A 25,770-nucleotide genomic window follows, 5' to 3' on the forward strand; every position below is an offset into this window, starting at 1 on the left:
TCTGCTCCGGCTTTCACGTCACTTGTATTCCACTACCCCTTTCTCCTTGGGACCTCTTCCTGCCCCTCACGGTCCCTTTTCTACTTTCATGCTCTACGTATACATAAAACTAGATTCTACATAAAGAGAAAACATACTAGATCTCTTTCTGAGGCTGGCTTATTTGTTTAACAAAATGATCTCCGGTTCTATCCATTTCCCACAGATGATTTCACTCTTCTTTACAGCTGGATAAAGCTCCATTTCATATGCACCACACCTTCACCTGTTCACCTGCCGACAGGCACCGAGGCAGGTTCCTTCAGCAGCCACGTGAACAAAGCAACAATAAACGTGGATGAGTGGGATTTCTTTGGTATGCCAACTTACAGTCCTTCAGGACTGAGGAACCACCACAGCAGCTCCATCAGTTTCCATTCCCATCACAAGTAAGTGTTCCTCTCTCCCCACATCTACCTCAACATTTCCGTCTATCCTTCCTTCCTTCACTTCAGGCAGGGTCCCACAGGGTCCCACTAGGTAGCTCTGGCTGTCCTGGAACTCACTATGTAGACCAAGCTGGCTTGGGCTCACACAGATCTGCCTGCCTCTGCTGAGATTAAAGGCACGGGCCACCACAATTAACTGATTATCTAGATACGAATCCCTCATCTCACGTGTTTTGAAGTAGTTTAATATTTACTATTATAAAGCTGTAACAACAACAAAAAAAACAACAGTAACAACTAGATGGAATGGTAGTTCTCCCACGTGATAGCAGCTGCCCACACCAAGGATCCCTGCATCTCTTGCCTTGAAGGAAATAATCTATGAAGAATCATACCAACCTCAGAGATAAAATTCCATACATATACACATATATACACACACACATATATGGAGAGATAGATAAGACACCCCCAGGATTACCGTAACACAGGTTTTAAAAAAAAATCAGAAAAACCCAGTACAAATACTCACCAACCAATGAACTTACATTGTGACCTATTAACTTCTCTCTGGAGTTAATAGGTCACAAACCTTTTAGTGCAATCATTTCATCTGAAACTAGTGGAAAGCAGTGAGTGTCATTTCCTTGAGCTTAACTTCTATGTCTTCTCTTTTTTTTTTTTTTTTTTGAGCTGAGGATAGAACCCAGGGCCCTGCGCTTGCTAGGCAAGCACTCTACCACTGAGCTAAAACTCCAACCCTATGTCTTCTCTTAAAGAGAATTTGGGGCAGGGGGATGGCTCAGTCAGTAAACTGCTTGCTGTCCAGGTTTGAGGGCCCTGAGTTGGATCCCCAGCACCCATATCATAATCCAGATACGTGATGGCACTCACGTATAATCCCAGTGCTGGGGAGGCGGAGACAGGAGGAAGAACCCTTTGGCTTACTTGGCCAGCCGGCCTCAATGATCTGAGAGTAAGACCCACCTACCTCAACAAAAAGGACAGCGCCTAAGGAACAGTACCTGAAACTGACCTCTGGTCTCCACATGCCTGTGCACCCACGTGTACCCGCATGTGAGCAAGCACCAACCCCATCCCCCTACCCACACCCACACCCACATACAAAGAAGAACTTGACAAAAACAGACAAGATATAATAAGTATAAGTGATTACAACAAAGGCATATGGACAGCCAACATTTGCAAACGGCTGTCCTTATCTGTGCTTGGACTTGTGCCCCTGCCCCCCCTCCCCGCCCCCAGCCTTGGGAACATCTCCAGGACCAGGTGGTCCAAGGACAAGTTAAACAATGTGAGGAGTTTCTATGCTGGTGCCTTTACTGAATCAACGAGAACACGCCCTGACAACGCATCTCCCCTTTGTGACCCTGTGAGGAAGCTGGGAAGATGCTTCCTGCACCATCATCACCCGCATCATCCCTCCTGCAGGAAAGGATGTGCATCATCACCCGCATCCCTCCTGCATGAAAGGATGCCTCCAACACCAAGAATTAATTGTAGTACAAGATGAAAACTAAGACCTACCAAGCAGCTTTAAATCTAAGCAAACGCAGCCAAAGTTTTGCAGCGAGCCTTCAAGTGATACAGTTAGGTAACAAAACTCAAGCCCCGTGCCCAGAAGAGAATTCCAGGAGGCTAGTACTTACGCTGCAGGGGTTGTTGGCCGTCTGGGCTGGACTGTAGAAAGACCCCCACTGCGTGGCTCGCCTTTCTTCCCTGGAAGGGGTACTATTCACAGGCAGGCTGGCCGGCACCCCAGGACCTGCTCCCGGGGCACTGGGAGGCTGGCTACTGGGGGCCACGAGGGCGAAGGCGTCATCCAGGAGGGAGTGCATGGTCTGGCGTGCCTCCTCGATGGACGGCTGCGGGGGGATGTACTGAGAGGCCGAGAAGGGCAAGCCCGGATACCTGCTCAGCTCTGCAGAGGATGGCGTCTGCACCTCAGCCGGAAGGTCAGGATCAGACTGTGGGAGAGGCAAGGAGGAAAATGACATGTGTGCTTCCCTGGGGGCTGGGGACAGAGCATGAAACAAGGTTCTGGCACAGAGTGGAATTTAACAATGGTCCTGCCGTGTGGGGAAGGGTTTGTCCTAAGAATTAAAAATCATCTACACAATATGTATCCCATTTTGTGGGAGACATAGACAACTGGAGAAAAAAACCAAGCGGGAATATTCAACTTCTTTTCTGTAAAACTCAACCACGTGAAATGGATCTCAGAACCTGGAGGTAGACATCTTCCCTGAGAACCTAAGCGGCCACAATTCACACTTGGAAGTGCGCACACCACACAAATCCAGTCAACTCTCCATGGGTGTACAAACCAAAAGGAGGAGCAGCCTATTAACAGTCAGAAAACACTGTGTCTATGGATAAGTAATTCAAAGAACTCTTTAAAAACCGCTTACATGGTAATTAGTGACAAATATTCAGAAATTATGTCTCTAAAATGGAGGTATCCGAGTCATTAAGAAAAGTTTAAGAAGCAAGAATCAGAGAAACTAGGTGGCTTTTTAAAAAAAAAAACAACTTTCTTCTTTTTCATTTTATTTATTGAGACAGGGTCTTACTATGCAGTCTTGATTGGCCTGGAATTTCCTATGCAGACCAAGATGGCCTTGAACTCAGAGAACCACCTGCCCCTGCCTCTGCAGTGCTTGAATTAGAGTCACGTGCCACCACGTCCAGCTCAAGATTATTTTATTTTACATTGTGTGTGCACCAGCACATGTGTGCGTGAGTGTGAGTGTATGTGTGTGTGTGCGCGTGCGCGCGCACTCACACACCGAGCGCTCAGATCCCAGTGGAAGGCGCTCACCTACACCCCAGAGCCCCAGCACTCCAGGCCCTTCCCATCTCATCCTCAGGGGTCATACTTTAAAGGAGACGGAGACACTTTAACCTCTGGAGCAGGACAGACAGGTCTGAGGCTGGGAAGGGCAGTTCCTTTGGGTTCCCCCCTGGCACGGGAATCCAAAAAACCAGAAACCCAAAAGGAGAGCCACCAAGTCAGAACTTCCCACTCCCCTGTCTCTTCGCTGCCTCTTCGGGTCCCAGCCTCTACTGTCAGAACCTGAAGGTCAAGCGTTCACTCTCCCACACGCCGCCATCATCAAGCACAATGCCTCACAGGGAGACAGAACCCAACAGATGACAACCTGAGGACCACAAAGGTAAGACTTCCTAAGGCGCTTGCTTGGGTTGGAATTTAAATTCTACTCTCTTGAATTCCGGTCTGCTGACCCTGTTCTGATTCAGTGCTGCTTCGTTCAAGATATGAACAAACATCAGCTCACCCCAGACAGGGCCCCAAGCCCTCAATTCTACTCAAGTATAGCCAAGTTTCCCTGGGGTGACTTACAGGAGAATTCTGTGAGACTTCAAGGGGCGTGGGCAACTGACAGACAACTACGCCCTCAAGAAAATCTGCCTCCTGGCCATTATTAATCCTTATACATAGTTCTTCAGAAGGGAGGAGCTTTGGGTTTCCTGAGCCCCTCCTGCCTGCCTCGGGATAAACACAACAGCTCTGACCTCCAAATGGCAACGCCATGAGGATGGCGCTTTACGGCAGACTCCTGTGCCTGTCCTTTTTCAGACGGGCACGCGGAGCTCCTCTAGACATCGTGGTTCTTGCCTTGCGGTGGCTATTTGGCAAACCTTAGTGGGCTCTTAAAAGAGCAACCTCACATCCTGGTTTAGGTTTGTGCCTGCTGCCCTGGTTTAATCAGTGACAGCACCTCCGTTCTTTCCCAAGAGCATCTGGTTTGGACTCTAACTGACGTTAGGGGGTCAACATTGGAGTGTTCTGCTGCTGCTGCTGCTGCTGCTGCTGTTGTAATGAGATAAGATCTCTCTACCTCCAAACGCCTGGGCTCAAGCACCCGCCTGGCCGCAGCTGGGACTGTGGAAGGGCACCAGCAGGCCGGGCGCCAACAAAAACTTTTAGTCAAGAGCCAGACAATAAATATTTTAGGTTCTGCAAGTCGTAAAAGTCTGTCACAGCGCAACTCCAAAAGCAGCCAAAGACAGCATTCAAGTAAGGGCGCGGCTACCTTACAAAAAGCCCAGTGTTGACCAAAACAGCGGCAGGCTGGATGTGGTCCAAGGGCAGAAGCCTTCCAGGCCCAAACTAGAGTGGAGACTGGCCAAAAGGGGTTGAGGATTCTGGAGGACAGCCCTCAAGGAGAAGTTATTTTGAGAGAAAAAGTGGAAAATTCCAGATAATTTAAAACTATGCAGTGCACATATGGTCTTGAAGGTAAAAAAAAAAAAAAAAAATCTAGCTAGGAAAAGGTGAATTCTGAGAAAGGCATGATTTGTGAAGCACACATCACAGAATTTCAGGCAGAGTCAAAAGTGAAGTACATCTGGGGAGGAGTTTCTGAGCAGGGAATCTTTGGAAAGGCAGTCCTAGAGACAGAGTCCAAGGAGGTTCCAGGAAGGTTCTTCCCATCAACTCTTGGAGGGACCCTGCACTTCCCGTGAAAGACGAAAATGGAGAAAACAAAGGCAAGTCCCAGCCAGGCGCAAGGGCATCTGCCTGTGGTCCCAGCACTCAGAAGGCTGCTTCAATTAGGATTTTGAAGCTAGCCTGGGCAACATAGCAAGATTTTGTCCCCCTAATTAAGTTAAACCCAAAAGGAGAGCCCAGGACACCATGAGGGGAGCCTGACATTTACCATCAATGAAGGCCATCAGTGGAAGGAAACATGTCACTCCCTACACAAAATTCAACAGGAGGGTGGAACTCCAGGGCTGGAAAACAAGGACCTCCTGCAGGCTCCCTTGGGAGGAGCCCAGGCTGGCCAGGAAAGGTCGTGGGAGAAGGGAAAGGGATGCGGTTTCTTTTCCTATGACTAGTTCCACAAAAGCACCAGGTGACCATACGGAAGGCCTCCGAGGAGGACAGTTTCTCTAGACTGAGCCAAACACCGCCAGTTTTGGATACATGCTTCCCAAACACTCCAGCAGGACAGGAACATTCATCTGTTGCAGAAAAAGCTGCTGTGTGTGTGTGTGAAAGAGAGAGGGGGGGGGGGGGTTCCTCCCCAGTTAGGGAGCACTGCATTCAGAGAGAGGAAGAGAAACTACTCGATTCCTTCGCTCTACAGTGGCATCGATAATTAGCCGCTCTAGCTCACAAGAACCCTCATGAGCAGGTTATGAAGGTCAGAGTCAGGCTTCAGAGCACACTGAACTTGCAAAGAAGAACCTGTTTCTTCCAGATGAACTTGATGGCATTAGACCACAGCCTTACGTCAGTACCGTGCTTGGTACATTTGTATACACATTTTGAATGTTTTTCCATATTAGGTGTCATTTAGGGGAAAAAAATGGAAACCTCAAATAACTTAAGTGCTACAGGGCAATTGTGTCCATCACAATGCCTTCTCTAGGGATGAGCTTGTTGCTAAGATCACACAAACAAAGCTGGCCCTCTAAGTTTGCTCAGCACAGTAGAGCTGAGTCCTTTACACTCCCCCGGCTGCCAGGGAGTTGTGTCCTTTGGACTCTCCCTCTCTTCCCAGGGCATCTTTGTGTCTTGTGCTAAAGGTCCCTTGAGAAGCTAGGTTTCCTCTTCAATGGAGCCTGTGTGTATATGTCACACTGTATCAATGTCTGCCTTCATCACTTCAAGCCACACTGTCCACTTCCATTTGAAAAAAAAAGGGGTTTCATCCTGATTTCTACTAAGCTCTTTTTACCATGAAAAATGTGTGTGTGTGTGTATGTGTATGTGTGTGTGTGTGTGTGTGTGTGTGTGTGTGTGTGTGTGTGTGTGTGTGTTCGAAGGCTGATATCCCTAATCTGAAATCAGAAACTTTCTGAGCTATGACATGACGCTCAGTTGGGGATTTTGAACATTTCACATTTGTAGACTTTCCTATTGGAATGCTCAACTGGTAAAGTTTGCAGACACGTTCCAGCGTATCCAGTATCTGAAGCAGTGTAGTTCCAGCATTTTGGATAAGGGAGTCACAACTGCATGTTCACTCTGTGAGTGTGTGTGTGGGTGTGCAGACAAAACAGGAAATATCCAACACCCCTCGAACAACCGTCAGAGCAGAGAGAAAACCTAGACATTTTTGTTCTTCCAATTAACCTCAAGCAGCTCCTATTTCGAAGGCAGATGGGCTAGCACAGAGAGGAAGGCCTGGGACACACTCTCAGGTGTCACCCAGCAGCTCCCGGGCTGCTCTGACTCAGGCTTTGCTGCCTGGTGCCCTGGCATCCACGGGGCACAGGGCAGCAGCCACTACTGTGCACTCTCCTTCCTCATCAGGGCACCCTCCTCAGAGCTCCCACCCTGGTTCCCAAGCGCTCGGGATTACGCACTGGGCATCCAATATAGGCGGAGTTGTGCACACCCGGAGGCCGCTTGTATGTGCCATCACTGTCTGTGGTGATGAGTCTGTCCTTCTCGGCATCAGCGGGACAGCCATTGACCTGGTGTTTCCGGCGTGGCTTAGGAGAACGTTTTATCCGTGAGCTGATGGGAAAAACAGAAATTATCTTCAGAGGAAATAAACCTGTTAGCCACTGGCTTATCAACGTAACACCGAATGTTTTCTGAATGCTTATGATGGGCTGGCCACCGTAGGAAAAGCTCCAGGGATTCTGACAAAGTGACAGCCACAGTCTGGGCCCTACGGACCAGACCGAACTGACACAGAGACAACAGAACAGTCTGTACTCAGATCATCATTTAATGACATGGCCAGTCAAAAGGTGGCAGGTCCAGCTGAGCGCTATTAATACCCCACAGGTGACCTGAATGGGTCGAACAGATCTGGGGCTGAGGAGGGACATAAGAGGAGCCTAGGAAGTGCCAGCCCAGCAGGCTGAGAGCCAGAAATGGCTGCAGAGGACCCTGGGGGCAAGATCAGAGGGCCGTCCGCTGTAGTCACAGCTCTGTGTGGCTGGCCACAGACAACCGAAATAGAGGAAGGCGCCACCTGCTCCAGGGGTACAGGTTTGGGCATAGAAAGACAAGCTTATTGTTTCATTTACTTCTTAGAGTGTAAGTGTTTTGCCTCCCAGAAAAGGGCACTGGATCCCCTGGGACCGGAGTTACAAATGGTTGCGCATCACCATGGAGGTGCTGGGGATCGAACCTATGTCGTCCGGAAGAGCAGCTACAGCTCTTAACCACTGAGCTATTCATCCAGCCCCAATGTATTTACAGAAAACATGCCTACATGATGGGGCAGGGGCTGTCAGATGGGGACCAAACTGTGAGAACAAGCATGGAGACCTGCCACACTACCTCGTGACTATCCAGGTGGTAAGACACGAGAGGTGAGGAGTAAGAAGGAATGAGAAGAGCTAAGTGGGCAGGGGAGAAGCTGGCTGTACAAAGAGAAGGTAGGTGCATGCTTTGATCAGATGGAGGAAGCCAATAGGGCTAAGCTGGGATATGGAGATAGAACCCCCTCCCCCCCCCAGTTCCTTCTCTCCCCAGGAGGCGGCTCCTCCACTTCCCGCACACCTACACTACCTCTACAGAAACCTCTTCAATTCACTGTCACAGACTATCAACCCGGATACGACCAGGACTCCTGTCGTCGGCCCCAGTCTCCAACCTGCCCTGTGTCTAGTCTGCCTGCCCACCGTGTCCCCGGGGCCCCTGCCCACCTCTTCCTGGGCTCTATGAACACAGAGGGCACACTGGCTGCGGGGTCCAGGATCTTGTCGATCTGCATCTGTGCCCTGCGGTACACTCGGTGTCGCTCCTTGGTGTCCCCGGAAGACAGGTCATCCACCACTGGGAACTCGTAGTGGCCTCGGCGTTTGGCACGCAGGCGGATCTTGTTGCGGTGGTGCTCGATCTCTGACTTGTGGCGCAGTGCGGACTGGATCTGTGCGCAGGGGGTGGGCAGCAAGAACCATCGCTCAGGGTGTTTTCTGGGGTCTCCGGGACACTTCCTCCGCAAAGCCCTTTGAGAGACGTCCTCCTCTCCCCAACTCTGCACTTGCTCTATGGGCTTGATGGAGGCACCCGTGCAGGGGACAGAGAATAGACACTGTCTACCCCGAGTGGCAGAGAGCCAGCCACCTACTCACCGGCGATCACCAGCTTAGGGAAGGCTGACCCCAGTGTTCAAGAGCCAGGGGTGGCTGAGGCAGAGAGCATGGCTTTCCAGAGGCAGCCTACTCAAGGCTGCCGTTTTAATGCTCTTCTGCTAATCTCGTCAGAATCCATCGCTGTCCTGACTAGTGTTGGAGTTTAAAAAGAATCAGGTGTCGGGGGAGGGCTCCAGAGGCCGCACCACGAGCACAGCAGCTACTGGCAGTTGATGATGTCTGAGAGGGGTACAGTCACTTTTTCTTTGAGGATGTGGCTACCGCTGGGTGGCCCTTGCCCAGTGGACGGAGCTTATTATTAATAATGATGATGATGATAAGATAAAGACATGAAGTTTGGAGGGAGATAGGTTAGGGGGTCTGGAGAGAGTTGAGGGAGTGGATACACTGTATGCATGGACCAAATTATCAAAGAATAAATAATACATTAAACAATAAAATGTAAGGTGTGTGTGTGTGTGTGTGTGTGTGTGTGAGACTTCTTGCTTGTTTTGTTTTTTGATTCTGAGACAGGATCTTACAGTGCAGCCCGAGCTATGCAGCCCCGGAGTGACCCTTCTGTCTCAGCCTCCAGGGTGCTGGGATTGCAGGCTGAAGCCACCATACCCAGCCTGCAGTGTTCTGAATCAGGTCCACCTGTAGCGGTGCATGCATTTGGCAACTGTCCAATACCGGGCCTTCCACTCACTGTTCCAGCACTGACTGAATCGGGACGTGAGCTTTTTTATTAATCGCTTTCATTAAAATCGAATACCTCCTTGTTGATTTTGTTGGTTTCTGCTACTCGGTCGGCCAGGACAGGGTGCTGCACGGGGGGGTGCTGGGATGGGCTGCATGGCGATGAGCTGGATCTTACTGGGGACCCTCCGGCTGGCCTCTGAGGTTCGGGAAATTCGGTCAACATGCTCGAAGATAGAGGCTGAGGAATGCTGCTCATTGCCTGAAGTGGGCAGGGGGGCACCTGGAACAGACAGGAGGCACATGAGCAGAAAAGCACCAGAAAGCAGCAATAAGGAGTCAAAATTATGCATCATCCCTGAAGGCATCTTTGGGCCTAGTCTTTGACCAAAGCAACCAAAATCTCTAGTTCAGCAAATATAATCTCTATAAAATTATCTCTTTTGGCTTCGTTAAAAATTACAAATGAGGAAAGGCGCAAAGCTACACAGAGAAACCCTGTCTCGAAAAACCAAAAAAAAAAAAAAAAAAAAAAAAAAAAAAATTACAAATGAGCCAGACAGCGGTGGCACATGCCTTTAATCCCAGCACTCGGGAGGCAGAGCCAGGCGGATCTCCGTGAGTTCGAGGCCAGCCTGGTCTACAGAGCAAGATCCATGACAGGCACCAAAACTACACAGAGAAACCCTGTCTCAAAAAACAAAAAAAATTTACAAATGAGAGGGGGCTGGAGAGATAGCTCAGTGGTTAAGAGCACTGGCTGCTCTTCCAGAGGTCCTGAGTTCAATTCCCAGCAACCACATGATGACTCACAACCATCTATAATGAGATCTGGCGCCCTCTTCTGGCCTGCAGGCATACATGCATGCAGAACACTGTATACATAATAAATAAATAAATTTTTAAAAATTACAAATGAGGACTGGCAAGATGGCTCAGCCGGTAAAGGTACTTGTGCACAGGCCTTATTGCTTTAATTCAACCCTGGATCTCATGAGGGGGCAGAGAACTGACTCCTGAAAGCTGTCCTGAACCTCCATACATGCCATGGTGCACACCTGTGTGCACACATACACACACACACACACACACACACACACATATACACTTAATAAAATTACAAATGCTTTGAGGAAAGATGTGAGAAAGTCATTATGATACTATGTGCCAAAGACCACTCAACTGTTTTTTTGTTTTTTCCTACATGTAGCTAAAAAATCTTCATAAAGAGACAGGAAGGCTCATCTGAGAAGAGTGTTTCGTAGCATGTTTCAGGGCCAATGTCCGATATCCAGAACCACGAAACAAAACATAGAACGTCTGAGCTGGGTATGCTGGTGCATGCCTGTAATCCTAGTACTCAGAAGACGGGGACAGGAGGAGCAGGAGTTCCACGACCATCTCCAGCTACATAGCAAGTTCTAGGCTAGCCTGGGCTACATGAGAGCCTGTTTGAAAAGGGAAACAGAGAGAAGGATGGGAGACGAGCTGTTCGGCGAGTCAATGAGCAGTTTGTAGAGTTTTCACTAAAAATATTCCCAGCAGCTTTGAGCTCCCACTATCCTCTGGGCGCCCACTGGCCTGCCAGCAATTAGCTATGAAGTCTTCCCTTGGCATGGGGTGGCAATCGGGTCCAGGACCCTGTAGGTCCCAAAGTCCATCAACTGGACTCAGCCTCTTCTAAAACAGTATCTGCCTGCACATACAACCCAAGCACACTGTCCTGCAAAATTTAAATCACCTCCAAACTACAAAGGTAAATGCCATGTCAATGGTTACTTTAACATTTATGGAACAGTGACAAGAAAGGTTACACACACATGTAACATACATGTAACTTAAAAATATGTATTTGATCTACAGTTGTTGGTTGAATATGGGGACCATGGATGTGGATGGGTTGGCTGTACTCCAGGAGGAGGGGGCGGGACAAAAGAGAGGACCAGAGCCACACAGGAGGGCACCAAATCAGCTGCCGATGCTCCAGGCTTTGGGCTCCCGATGTAGAAAGAAAAGCAGAAGAAGCATGAGAAGAACATCTCCCCCTCAAAAGGAAGTAGCTCCACTCTAATGAGGGCACTGAAGAGTGACAGGGGCCAGGTTCACGGCATGTACGTTTTACTGCAATATTTTAAGGAAGTAATCAGACCTATGAAAATGAAGAAATTTATGCACTCACAAAAAAATGATCAAACCATGCACTGTGGTGTACACCTTTAATCCCGGCACTTAGGAAACAGCAGCAGGTGAGTATCTGTGAGTTCAGTGCCAGCCTGGTATAGAGAGTGTGTTCCAGGCTAGCTAGAGCTACACAGTGAGATACTGTTTCAAATATATATATAAAGACAGTATCTTATATAATGACTGGCTTTCTCCAGTTTCTCATTATCAATAACGAGGAATTTCTCTAATGAATATTATATGTACTAGAAACAACCCCGGCAAAATTGAAGTTTAAAAAGAAAAAAAGGGGGCTGGAAAGATGACTCCGTGGGTAAGAGCACTGGCTGCTCTTGCAGAGGACCCTGTTCAGTTCCCAGCACCCACACGGTGGATCGTGATCGGCTATAACTCCAGATCCAGGTGATCTGCACCCTCTTTGGCCTCCTCGGTCACCAGGCACAGATGTGATACATCAACATATATGCACGAAAACACCGAAACACGTAAGAAAGAAAGAAAGAAAGGAAAGAAAGAAAGAAAGAAAGAAAGAAAGAAAGAAAGAAAGAAAGAAAGAAAGAAAGAAAGCCGGGCAGTGGTGGCACAAGCCGTTAATTCCAGCACTTGGGAGGCAGAGGCAGGCAGATCTCTCTGAGTTCGAGGCCAGCCTGGTCTACAAAGTGAGTTCTAGGACAGGCTCCAAAGCTATACAGAGAAACCCTGTCTTGAAAAAACAAAACAAAAAAGATAGGTAAGTAGGTAGGAAGGAGGGAGGGAGGGAGGGAGGGAGGGAGCGAGCGAGCGAGGAGTTCAACAGAGGAAGCAGGGTGAGAAGAAGGGAAGAGCTGCCTGGTCACTGAAAAACTGGTGCTTTCCCTTAGCCAGCCAACTGTGGACGCCCAGACATTGTTTTAAAATGAATAGCCAACGGAAGGGGTGTGAGCAGATAGAAACCGTTTTTAAACAAAAGCCAATGGTCTGTAACCTCTAGTGAAAATGGGAAGTGGGGAGTCTCCTGACTATAAAGGAGAGCACACATTGGCAAAGCAGGCTGTAGGAAACAGTGGCTGGTATTTCACCTAAGGAACGCACACCAGTGCACTGTGAGTTGTGGGTTTCCTCTGGATCTGAACTATATGTTATCCCAAGGGACTAGAAATGACGTGTACACCTCCAAACGAGCGGCATCTCCTAACGAGCAGACATTCTGACGCTCTTGGGCTGGATGACCTTGAGTACAAGCCCAGCCAGGCACCCCATTTAACCTATGGCAGCTCCTCAAGATGCAGGATGAATGACTAAAGAAAGATTAACCTTGCCAGCAGGCCAGCCTTGCTGATCTGAGCTTCTAAAGACACAGAAAAGTCACAAAGTTGGCATGTCAGTCCCCCTCCCCCAGGATGGCAGAGCACTCCCGCTGCCTTTGAGTCTAATGGCTGAGGTGGGGAGCTGCCCCCCCCCCCCCATCATCTCTGCCCAGGTCCCACCCGAACCGCAGCCTCCGCCTGGGCTCCTGTCCATCCTCTCAGCCGAGGTCACGGAGCTTCGATGAAACACTCACCAGCTACTACCTTCAAGGCAAGCAATGCCCAGACCTCAGCCTTCGCTGCCAGACTGCTGGGTAAAGGCAGAGAAGAAAAAGATCCCCAGCTCTCGCCTTGTCCAGGGCCCAGGTGCCTGGGAAGGGTTTTTAAACTTTTTAAACTTTGCGTTCAATTACAATATGTATTATATTATATAGTATGCAATGTAAAAAGATTACTTAGATAATAACAACCATGGGAAGCATAACAGATGCTTAGATGTGAATGTGTGAGGAATCCTGCCTTAAGGCAAGTAGGGATTTTTGGATTAAAAAGCCTTTCTCTTTCAATGTTCTTTTTAAAAATTAATAATATAAATTACACTGCACATTCAAGAAATCCATCGCCTATCTGATGACTGCAGTAAATAATATATTGTCTATTTTAAAATAGACAAGAAATGGCTGGCAAGAGGGCTCAGCGGGCAAAGGAGCTTGCTGCCAAGCCCGACGCGAGCTCGAGGCCCAGGCCCCACGTGTGCAGGGAGAGAACTGACTGCTGCTATCTGTCCTCCGACCTCCACGTGTGCTGTGGCAGGTACACGTGTGCACACCACATGCGCATGTACAACACACACAGCAAACAAACAAGGAAATGTAAACTTTTTAAACACTGAGGGAAATTTTAAGTGTTCTTACATAAAAACATGGCAATTGTGATCTTGTATAGTATCTCATATAGTGAATAACTCCATTTCACCAGTCTATAACATATGTATGCTTTTTGTTTTGTTTTGTTTTTTTTTTTGGTTTTTCGAGACAGGGTTTCTCTGTGTAGCTTTGCGCCTTTCCTGGAACTCGCTTTGGAGACCAGGCTGGCCTCGAACTCACAGAGATCCGCCTGGCTCTGCCTCCCGAGTGCTGGGATTAAAGGTGTGCGCCACCACCGCCCGGCTTTTGTTTTGTTTTTTGAGACAGGGTTTCAGTGTGCAGCCATGGATGTCCCGGAACTCACTCGATATACCAGGCTGGACTCGAACTCATAGATCCTCCTACCTCTGCCTCCTGAGTGCTGGGATTAAAGGTGTGTGCCACCAACGCCTGGCAGCACATTTTATATATATATATATAAACACAATGTTGGAAGAGCACTTGTTCTTGCTGAGGACCCAGGTTCAAGTTCAGCACCTAGCCACATGGTGGCTCACAACCATCTGCAACTCCAGATCCAGGGGATCTGATGACCTCTTCTGACCACCTTGGGCATCAGGCACACATGTAGTGAACACATACTGGCAGGCAAAACATTCATACACATAAAATTAAAAATGTTTTTAAAAATCATATTGTAAGCGTGTATTAAAATAATTAAATAAATAAAAACTTGAAATGAAAGGGAAAAAAAAATCCTGCCGTTTAAGATCCCAAGAGGGGGCTGGAGAGATGGCTCAGAGGTTAAGAGCATTGACTGCTCTTCTAGAGGTCCTGAGTTCAATTCCCAGCAACGACATGGTGGCTCACAAGCATCTATAATGAGATCTGGTGCAGACAGAACACTGTACACGTAATAAATAAAATAAATCTTACAAAAAAAAAAAAGACCCCAAGAGGAAGGCAATATATGCAGGATTATACAATGTCAGCCACAATATGAAAGAGGAGAGAGAGCTTCTCAAATGCTTCGATGGAAGACGATTTTAAGAAAGTATTTCATCATGTACAGATAAACATAGTTCATCCACACCATTCCTAAATCTGGTGGCCCTCCAGCCACAGTGAGGCTGAGATCACTGAGCTGTCTTCCTCATCCCATCTCCAGCAGCAAGCACATTCCAGACACTCAGGAGAAACGCTGAATGATTCTAGCTGACGGCAGTCACCATGACTCAGTTTACAATATTCTTCCTTGAAGAGGCCTCTGGGAATTGCCTTAATGAGAAATTGAGAACTAGGCTTAATGATCTCATTTCAGAAATGAGCCCTCAGCGCTACATATATGTAGCTAATCAGGTTGAAACAATGCGCTCACCAGGCAGAGACCTTACCAGGTGCCAAAATAATGTCTGTCAGTTCCCACGAGAGAACCTAGCACCTGGAGCTCGTGGAATTCAAGTCGATGAATTCTAACTACTTCAGAATCACACACTTGCATATGTGAGAACATCAAGAAAGCATTGGGGGAAAGGGGACAGTGTGGTGGCACACACCTTTGATACCAGCACCCCGTAGGTAGACACAAGTGGATCTCTGGGAGTTCAAGACCAGCCTGGTCTACATAGTGAAATCCAGGCCGGGCAGGGCTGCAGAGCCAGAGCTATGTAGTGAGACCCTGTCTTGGCCGCTCGGCCCCACAGAAAAGCACCTGGCAGTCCATTTCTAGGAGGTGTGTTCCTAAGGAAAAGGAGGAGTTAGGGCCCCCAGGAGGTCAGCCCTGACACCCTGAGCTTGGCTGCTCTTGCTCAAGGACACACACACACACACACACACACACACACACACACACACACACGCCCCCCGCCCCTTCACCTCTCTCCCCACATTCTCTTCAAGGATGAAAGAGGAAACAGATGTGGCCCACCCTAACTACAATGGCTCACACTGTACCCTGTGAGTCAGTTACCTCTGTAGGTCTCAGAGACGGACGCAAGGACCACGTGACGGTCTAGCTGGCACCTTCCCAAAGGCAGCGCGCAGGGAATGGGATCAAGTTTGAAATTACCAGAATACTAACAGCAGTCTGTTGTGAGTTTCTGTCGGAAGAGTGGGGCTGAAAAGGACTACAGGCCCTAAAGCCGGCTCCTGGGTGTGCCACACGCAGTGGTGACAGGGAACACTACTCCAAAGGCAATCCAGTGGCTCTCAACAACCACCTCCTTCCCACTCACACAACATGCAGCAGAAAATGGATTTTTACTCGAACTTTAACAAGCAATGCAGGTGCAGTGGAGTACACTTGATTCCCCAGAACTCAAGAAAGAATCACTAGTTTGAGGTCTAGCCTAGGCTACATGGAAGCCACTGTCTCCAAAGGAGAGGACACTAGAAGTGTAGCTCAGTGGGGAGCACTTGCCCAGCATGTGTACACACACACACACACACACACACACACGCGCGCGCGCGCGCTCACATATATGTTATTTAATGAAGCTCTATGCACCTTCTGTCAGCCCCAAAGCTGTCGTATGGCCCCTTTTAAGCGGGTGGGAACTTTAAAGTGGGTTGATATTATGGTATAGATTCTGGCATTGCTAACATCACACTTCCGATTATGGTAGCAGCGCCTGAGCTCACGGCACTCCCTGGCAGGGCCGACTCACTGCCCTGCCTCACGGGCAGGGAGGGGGCTCTCGGCCCACTGCTGAATGCTCACTACCTGAATTCTGAAGGCATGCTGACAGAGGCCCTTGGGTCTGTTCCCTTCACAGACACACTGGGTGTGCTAGTGTCGGAAGGGGCGGGGGTGCCTGGGCACTGACAAACGGCAAAAGCTAACTAGAGAAGGGCTAGGACTCTCTTCTTCAAATATTTCTTTCCCAGGATGGAAACGAGATTTTAATCCCACCATATCTGAAACATAGCACCCGTTACCATGGTGCTAAGTAAGCTTTAAGATTTTGTGAAACTGGATCCTACTCTAAGTGGGTATTTCCTCAAAATTACGAAAGATCCAGCAGGGAGGAGTGGCCAGGGTAAGTGACAGGAGCATGGGCAGGGACCTGCAGGGCCTTGGGGGTGAGGGCCTGGGGTATAAGAGGCCCTTAGGCTTTGGTCCAGAGTCTCTTCATTTATAGGATGCCACTCAGTATGTCTTGTATTTTCAAACACAGAAATAAGTAAATCTCACAAAGTGCATATGGGACTGGAGAGACGGAGCCCTTGCTGATCTTGCAGAGACCTGGGTTCAGTTCCCAGCACCCACACTGGTTCACAACCATCCAAAACTCTCGATTCTGGAGATCAAACACTCTCTTGCCCACCAAGGGCACTGCACGCATGCACATGGTGTGCATACATACATGCAGGCAAAACACTCACATGCTTAAAACAAACTAAACCTAAAAACAAAACGAAAAGCATTTTGAAGTAAGTACAGCTGGGTATGGTGGCATATGCCTTTAATTCTAGCACTTGGCACAGGCAGGTGGGGACACTGTGAGGCCAGCCTGGTCTACACAGTGAGTGCCAGGCCAGCCCGAGCTATATAGCGAGACCCAAAAGTCTCCAAAACAGTAAGTACAAAAACCATTATTAAATCCCTTATCTCTGAACTGCTGAGACATGATCCTGAGATAAAAATAAAGCCCCAGGCAATTCACCAAGAGCACGTTCACTTAACACAATCTGGTAAGCTGAAGCCAAGCGATGGGGCCCAGGCAGGATAGCTCATTGGATAACGGTGCTCCCCACCAGGCCAGACAACCTGAGGTCAATTCCCAGAATCCATGTGGCAGAAGGAAGACAAGAGTCCCATCAACTGTCCTCTGACCTTCACACATGCACCTTGGCACACACGTGTGCCCAAACACAGACACACACAGTCAATAAATATGAAGCCGCGCTGCCAAACAAGGAGTGTGTCTGTCACCTCAGCAGTCAGGAGGTGGAATCGCAAGATCCAGATTTTCAGGTAGAGCTGGGCCACATGAGACTCTGCCTCCAAAAACCCCATATTAAATAAAATAAACCCACAACACGTTGCCATCACTCCAGAAACTATAACCAAGGCAAGCGAGGCCTGTGGGCGGAGTTTTTGTTGTTGCTGTTGTTTCTGGGTTTTTTTGGTTTTGTTTTGTTTTTTTAGACCCATAGCAATGAACTTTACAGCGGGGGTGACCGTTGTTCTGTGCCGGGCCTGCAAAGAAGAGGTTAAGCCACCTGATTCCATCCAACTACCTGCTGGGAGAATGATCTAGAAACGGGACCAGACATGATGTGCATGAAGCTGTCACAGATAAACGTCTTCCCAGCGGTGACAGCTGTGACATCAAGTGGTCCCTAAAAAAGGCACTGTCCTAAAGGCAGCTTTAGGACGACCGCTTCCATTAAATTCTCCTCGTCCTACAGGCAGGAAATCTGTTCCCACACTACATTAGAATGAACTGCTAGCTTTGAGACACAGCTCAGCGAACCCCTAGTCTCTCCCAGGGCCTTCCCTTGAAGCAGACCCCAACACAGGGTTCAAACGTGACAAGGCTGAGCAGCTCAACAGGAGCGATGTATATTCCATTTTTGTAGATTGTTTGCTGTTCGTTTTTCGAGACAGGGTTTCGCTGTGTAGCCCTGGCTGTCCTAGAGCTCATTCTGTAGATCAGGCTGGCCTCGAACTCAGAGATCTGCCTGCCTCTGCCTCCCGAGTGCAGTGATTCAGGCCACCATGGCCCAACTGTAGATTTTTTTTTAAAGGTTTATTTATTTATTGTGTATACAGTGTTCTGCCTGCACTGCCTCCACACCAGAAGAGGGCACCAGATCCCATTACAGATGGTTGTGAGCCACCACGTGGGAATTGAACTCAGGACCTCGAGAAGAGCAGCCAGTCCTCTTAACCTCTGAGCCATCTCTCCAGCCCTCCCCCGCTTTTTTTTTTTTTTTTTTTGGTTTTTCGAGACAGGGTTTCTCTGTGTAGCTTTGCGCCTTTCCTGGAACTCACTTGGTAGCCCAGGCTGGCCTTGAACTCACAGAGATCCGCCTGGCTCTGCCTCCCGAGTGCTGGGATTAAAGGCGCGCGTGTGCGCGCCGCCGCCGCCGCCACCGCCACCACCACCACCACCCGGCTTTTTAAGTTTAGTATCTGCAGTAGGGTAATCCCCTGCCCTGTGGGACTCTGATCACGACAACGGGTAACACTGTAAGGAAGGACCGTGACAGACCACTCTGCGGAGCTCTGTGGGCCTTGCTCTCCTGCGCAGCGGCCGGCGTCTTCTCTCCTGCGTCCCTCTCGCTGGACTCCTCGCTGACAGTAGAGTCTGCATCTGAGGGAGAAACTCTGCAGAGAGGAAGCAGAACGCAAACATCAGAGAGGAGAGGCCAGGAAGGCTTTTAAAACGTCGCGTTCACTGGGAGCAGGCTTCCACAGAAAACAATCCACATCCACACTCCAGGACCACACTATGGCCACACTCACCGTGTCCTGAGGACAGACTGGCATGGCTGACTAACCGGCTAAGCAGGGTGCATTTCAACCAACGCTAGAAAACTAAGTGCCGGAGGGAGGCAGTCCCCACAGCTGCTGGGGCCCCAGGCTGAGCCCCCGGCGCCTGGCCATCTCCTGACAGACAGTCTGGGTCTAACCCAAGCTGGCTGGAAAAGAATCTGGGCTCCAGAGCTGAAGATGTAGGTAGTGTTTGATAACCAGTCAGTATTTGAAAAGTCCTGGGTTCAATCCTTAGTCTCACAAAAAAACAAACAGAACAACTTACTCTTAAAAACAGCGGCCTGTGAAATGGCTCAGCACGTAAAGGGGTTTGCCAAAAGCCTGCCTGACGGCCTGACTCTGATCTCAACTCTCGGACCTACATGGTAGAAGAGACTGACTCCCAATTACTGTCCCTTGACCTCCACATGTACACATACACAGACACATGAAGGAAGAGAGGAAGGGAGGGAGGGAGGGAGGGAGGGAGGGAGGCGAGGGGGAAGGGGGGAAGAGAGGGAGGGAGGGAGGGATGGGGGGGATTTAAAAAGAACCACCTGGGCTTCTGGCCTGGTTTAGCATCAGCTGAACCCGTGAACCTGAAGAGGCTAGAGAAGTTCTGGGGTCACCCCAAATAACTCCAAACCTTTGAAACAATGACCCCTAATGAGATCTGATCCCATGAATGAACGAACATTAAGGGTAACACAGCACCAGGACGTACCAGGCTAGGGAACGCTCCAGGCTAGGGAACGGCCTTAACCAGTGAGCACTTGTCTCCATAGACTCTCCCTAGCTGCAACAGCAACATGGATTGCTAGTACATTCTGGGGCCCTTGAGGGACTGTCTCCACAGCCATCCCTCGGCATCTGTGGGCTCTGGGCGCTCTCAAGTCCCTTACAGGAAATGACTCAGTGTCTTCCGGTAATTACACCGTGCTCTTGCAAGCATCCCGACATTGCTCAGAGCCCCTCACACAGCTGCCACAAACGGCTGTGAGAATAACAACAAGAACGACTACGTACATTCACCATCAACACTATTTCCCCCTAAGCTTTGTGACCCGCAGTTGGCTGAATCCATGGAGGTGGGACTGAAAAGCAGATCGTGATAACTGAATCTACCTCAAAGACGGCTGTGATGAAGACGCCAGCTGTTGTTTACCGTGAGGCTACTGGGGAAAGCCATTCTCTGAAAACTTTTACTATCGCATTACAGCGTCTCTGCTGATATGCTGCATTCTAGGCGTGGGAAATAATTAAGCCAAGAGCATCTCTCTGCATAATTCATTTTCTTTCCTAAGGACCAGGCTCCAACATCCGTTAAATTCTTCAACTAGGCCAGATCCCCGAGGCAGAAGTGATGCCATGGGTTTGGATGCTGAATGTTGATATGGACACGGGCTTTTTCACTACCAGCAGCCAATCAGAAGTCAGGATTCTGAATCTCAAGGAGAGGCTGACAGTGGGTGGCCTCAGGGCCTAAGCTATGAACTAAAGTCAACTCACAAACCCTGACCTGGCTGTCTTCTTCAGGGTCGTTCCAGCTCTTCCCACAGGCGGAGGGCAGCGAGGGCCTCCCTGGCAGTTTGGAAAACAAATACACAATTCTCCACAAGCTTTGTTTTGGCACGAGGGACTGGACATGGACTGGGAATGGGCAAGGAGGGGGGGGTGGGTGAGAGCCTGTGATGTGCATGGGCAGCTTGGGAAAAACAGAGCCATCAGGAGGAACTGATGAAGGTCACTGCAGACCAAGCAAGAGGTCACAGCCAGCCACCAGCAGAGCCAGCCCAGGAACCCTGCTGACTGCGTGCGTGCAGTGGACCACGTACTTGAACACACTTTTAATTTCATTTTTCGACAGGTCCTTTCCCATTTATTTTATTTTTTGACGTCTATCTATCTATTTTGGGAGGTGGGCAATGTGGACCACACCACCCATGTGGAGGTCAGAGGACAACTTGTAGGAATCTGTTCTCTCCTCCCACTATGTGTTCCAGGGATCGAATACAGGTCATCATACTTGGCAGCAAGCACCTTGAGCTGCTGAGCCACCTCACTGGCCCCTGCTCCTCACTTTTCATAAATTCTTTCTTGTATTACCTTTACAAAGCCTAGGACGTTCACCTCAGAACACACACAGTTCTTTCTAGCTGGCTGATCAAATCTGGGCCAACCCAACACGAATAAGCATTCTAGGGGAAGAAGTCACACAGCCTCATCTGGTAGCCCAGCAGAAGGGACAGAGATCTCTTTGGGGTGCATGTGTGTAACTGGACAAGTCAATAGTCTCCCAGGCTGCAGGCTCAAGGCAACACTCATCACAGGCGCTTCTGATACCAGAGTCAGATCTGCAAACTGAAACACGCTCTGCAGCAGAGAAGAGTCTAGAAAGCCCGATACTAACCTCCCCCTGTGGCGGATGTTCTTGGAAGGGATCTTGGACTTTGGGCTGGGCACATCTCCATTCTCGGAGGGTGTGGTGTGGTCCTTCACAGGTCCTGGCAGTGGTGCGGGCTCATGGATAATCAGTATGTCGTCTTTATTGTGCTGACCCAGGTGCTGCTTAGCAAAATCGAAGCCTTTCACGCTGGGGATCTGCAGCTAAAACACACAAGAACAAGGTGGTTAACGTGAGGTCAGAAGAGCATGACCCCTGACCCGAGACGGCCAGCAAAGCCACCAACCCAATTCAACAAACATCTCTGCAACAGATCAGGTGCCAGGTTCTGTTTACACTTAGAAATTCGTCACAGATGCTTATGAAAGATTAAACAAGAATACAAGGATTAAATAGCAAGACCACAAGACAAAACCCATTCCAACAGATCGCCTGCTCCATTGTCCCAGACCTGTGAAGTGAGACATTCTTTATAGGGAAAGGGGCACTTCCTCCAGGCCTTGGAAACTGTAAAAGCTTCAAAGAGCTTGCTGTAGATCAAACTGTGAGATGAACAGAGACTACCCGAGGCCTAGAAGAGATCACATTAGCCGCACTAAAGCAGCAGGATGCAGTGGGGAGGTGGAGAGAGGCCAGGCTCCACATGTATCATTCCAAACGGCAGCTTTTAAGGTCGTCCTCTGGGTACTCAGACAGCCTCTATTTCTAAAGAATCTAAGGAGACCAAGCACAAGGACCCAGTGATGCCATGAACATGAAATCAGGACAACCTGTCCAGATCCCAGCAAAGAAAACAGGAAGAAAGGACAGCTCTGGAAAACAGTGGAAGGGAGAAGCCAGGCAGACAAAAGAAACCAAAGGAGAACAGGTAGTGGTCCGAAAGCCTGTCACCAACATGGAGGTGACATTAAGGGCATGTCCTGAAGGAGAAAAGTTTCCAGGAGATAAAACACAGGTTTCCCTTTCAACATGATGAGTGTGAAAGACAGAAGAAGCCTCAGAGGAGAGCAGCTCCGGGGGCTGGACACAGCGGACAACAGCTTAGGACATGTTCAGTCTGGCAGCCATCCGTCCGGTGACATGTGGGCGTAAACGCAGAGTCTCTGTTAGGAGAACATCTGCCAGGTCGGGACTGGGGAAAAGAAAAAGCAGCACAGAAGGAAACAGGAGTCTTCAGATAAACAGACCACTCTGAAAGTTCAGTGCACCAGAAACCAAAGGAATCAAGAATTTCTAGAAAGGAGTGGTCCGCAGCAGAGAAGTCTTCAGAAATAGCATGTACTACTGGTGGACACAGTGTTCTCTCTGGGGATACCAGTGCACTCAATACCACACCCACAATCAGACCCTGGGAGCTCACCTTCTCTAGCCTTCAGCTTCTGAGCCTATGGTGAGGGACGAAGGACATTCATGATACCGAGATGCAGAGGACCATGTCTGGTGATGTCATTTTAATGACATTACAAACTGTCTTAACAGTTTCCTTAAATCCAGTCTGCATATAAAAAGCAGCCCTAAGGGGCTGGAGAGATGGTTAAGAGCACTTGCTGCTCTTCCAGAGGTCCTGCCTGGGTTTGGTTCCCAGCACCCACATGATGGCTTACAACTGTCTGTTAATTCCAGTTAATTCTAGGGATCCAATGCCCTCTTCTGACTTCTGTGGGCACCAGAAACACATGTGGTATACATACATACATACATACATGCAAGCGAAGCACTTACACACACACACACACACACACACACACACACTTAGAAAAACAAGAAGCTGTCCGGAGGGGTCTGCTCATTAGGAATGCCGCTGGACTCTATCATGGAGAATAAGGAGCATTCTCACATCCTTTCACGAAACACGTTATGCATAGGAGCAAGAGCTGCTGTCATAATGCATTACTTTACACCTCAAAAGTGACGCTTGTTGGCTCAGGTTTGTGACCTAAAGTCTCTTAATACTCAACATCCAGATGGGTAAAGGGGAAGGCAGTCTGCAATAACGACTCTTGCCAGCAGAGGGAGACAAACGGTATCGTAAGGATAGTTTACAAAGAGTTGCTTGGAAACAAAAGGCAGACCAGCTGGCAGCCACGTTCTCTAATTAAACGAGCTTCCTTTACTAGGGCAGGCCGCTGTTCCATGCACCCCTGGATTCGGGAACACCACATGGGAAATGGCATACCCAAGCTGCCTTTCCCCCACTGGTCACTTGGACTCCTTGGGGATGGACAAACGTTTCCTAGAAGCAGAGGCTCCCCTCTCCCACACCCCTCTAACAGTTCTGTTGCCCTTACAGAAGAGAAGCCCTGCCCTTATGAACACAGCTTCCTGGAGTACTCCATATAGAGAACAGAAACCTCAAATAACAGCGACTCACAGTGCTTAGCAGACCCCTTTCAGCAAGGCACAACAAGCCTGGAGATGGCTTCCTCTTTCCCTATCTTAAAGGCATCTCCTGTGTGCGTGCATGCATGTGTGATGCATGCATGTGAGTGTGTGAGCATTTGTGGGTGCATATGTGTGGAGGCCAGAAATCAGACTACATATATATATGTATGTACCACACACATGCCTGGCGCCCATGGAGGTCAGAAGAGAGCATCAGATCCCTTAGAACTGAAATTACCGAACCCGGGTTCTCTACAAGAGCAACAAGTGTTCTTAACCATTAGGCCATCTCCCCAGCACTCCACCTTAAGACAGGGTCTCCCATGGTACATAGGGATCTCAGATTCAGCTACACTGCCTGGCCAGCAATCCCTAGAGATTGCCTGGACCCATCTCCCCAGTGCTGGGATTACAAGCACACACTACCAATGCCTGGCTTTGGAGATGAATGCTGGGGACCAAACTCAGACTCTCACACCCGTGCAGCAGGCACATGGTAGTGGGAACCAAGCTCTGGTCCTCTGCAAGAGCAGGCAGCCAGCTTCCCAGGCATTTCTTTAATGGAGAATTCCACACTGGGATGCTGTGAACTCACATTTTGCAGAGGAAATAGCAGGAACAGGGTTGTTTCTACTTAACACCATCTCTACCGTTTCTGGATGCCTCCCTCCGGCCAGAAATCATTGAGAACAGAGAAAAGATGGAGGCCATGGGACATCCTGCAGGTGCAGGCTCTGTGCTGGTCTGTCCAGATTAGAAGGGATGTGCTCAAAATCTACATGGCAACCCTGGACACATGAAACGCACCCTGGCCGCAAGGTCACCCTTCTCCACAATCCAAGAGCTTGTAAGTACCAAGTTCACAAAGTCTCAGCTTGGCTTTTGATTGTTATGACTTGAATCAAAAGTCTTGCTATATAGCCCAGGCTGGCCCCGAACTTTAATTTTCTTGCCTTATCTTCTACATGCCAGTATTAAAAATGTACACCACTCTGCTGGGCTGAGTCTGGGTCTTTTTTAAATTTATTTATGTGTATGAATGTTTGCCTCCATGTAAGTACATGTATCTGTGTGCATGCCTGGTATCTGTGACTCCAGAACAGGGTATTGGAGCCTCTGGAAGTAGTTACAGGGGATTTTGAGGCACAGAGTGGGTGCTAGGACTCTTGACTGCTGAACCATCTCCCCAATCCTAGAGCCTGGGTCTTTATTTTTGCATCAAATGACAAAGGAGTAAAAATTTTCATATTCACTTCTAAAAAGATCAAAATTCCAACATAAAATCAAAGAAGGAAATAATAGAACCAAGACAGCATCTTTATTATTCAGTCCTGCAGGAAAATCTCATTAGCTTCTTTCAGTCCCTGGATACCAAGGCTGTGTTCCAGTCCCTTGACCCCCTGCTCAATGAGTCTCCCCAGGAGCATCCTCTGCTCATTCATCTGTTGTCCCTCTGTACTTATTAGACTAGCTGCAGAGTAACATACTTTAACTTAAGCATAAATAATGTGTTAAGTAAGGGGCTGGAGAGATGGCTCAGAGGTTAAGAGCACTGGCTGCTCTTGAAGACAACTTGGGTTTAATTCCCAGCATCCACAAGGGGACTCACAACTGTTTGTAACACCAACCCCAGGGGCTCTAACCCCCTCTTCTGGCTTCCAAGGGCACCTCCATGCATGTGGTACACATGCATGTACTCAGGCGTGCGCGCACACGCACACACACACACACACACACACACACACATACATAAAATAAATAAACATCTTTTTAAAAATAACATACTTAACAGCAATCTGCAATACATCCTTCATAAGGCCCACACTTGCTAGCTCAATATTTTTTCCTCATTTGTTTTAAGTTACCACAATGACTCAGCTGAGTTCTTTGCTTGTTTTTCAAGACAGAGTTTCTCTGTGTAGTCCTGGCTGTCCTGAAACTCAACTCTGTA

General features: G+C 48.8%; 1 protein-coding gene across 1 annotated transcript in view; it reads right to left on the reverse strand.

Annotated features, from left to right (window-relative positions):
• Positions 1-25,770, reverse strand: part of Kiaa1549 (KIAA1549 ortholog) — a 132,984-nt gene that overhangs the window by 16,790 nt on the left and 90,424 nt on the right. Inside the window, 7 exon segments of the mRNA XM_052719630.1 lie at positions 2,099-2,416; positions 6,792-6,945; positions 8,091-8,314; positions 9,295-9,357; positions 9,359-9,501; positions 18,771-18,886; positions 21,444-21,640. Of these exon segments, the coding sequence (XP_052575590.1) occupies positions 2,099-2,416; positions 6,792-6,945; positions 8,091-8,314; positions 9,295-9,357; positions 9,359-9,501; positions 18,771-18,886; positions 21,444-21,640 (1,215 nt within the window).

Source organism: Peromyscus californicus, unplaced genomic scaffold (assembly GCF_007827085.1).
Source record: "Peromyscus californicus insignis strain IS unplaced genomic scaffold, ASM782708v3 Scaffold_6__1_contigs__length_162567912, whole genome shotgun sequence".
In the NCBI taxonomy this organism is placed as follows: Eukaryota; Metazoa; Chordata; class Mammalia; order Rodentia; family Cricetidae; genus Peromyscus; species Peromyscus californicus.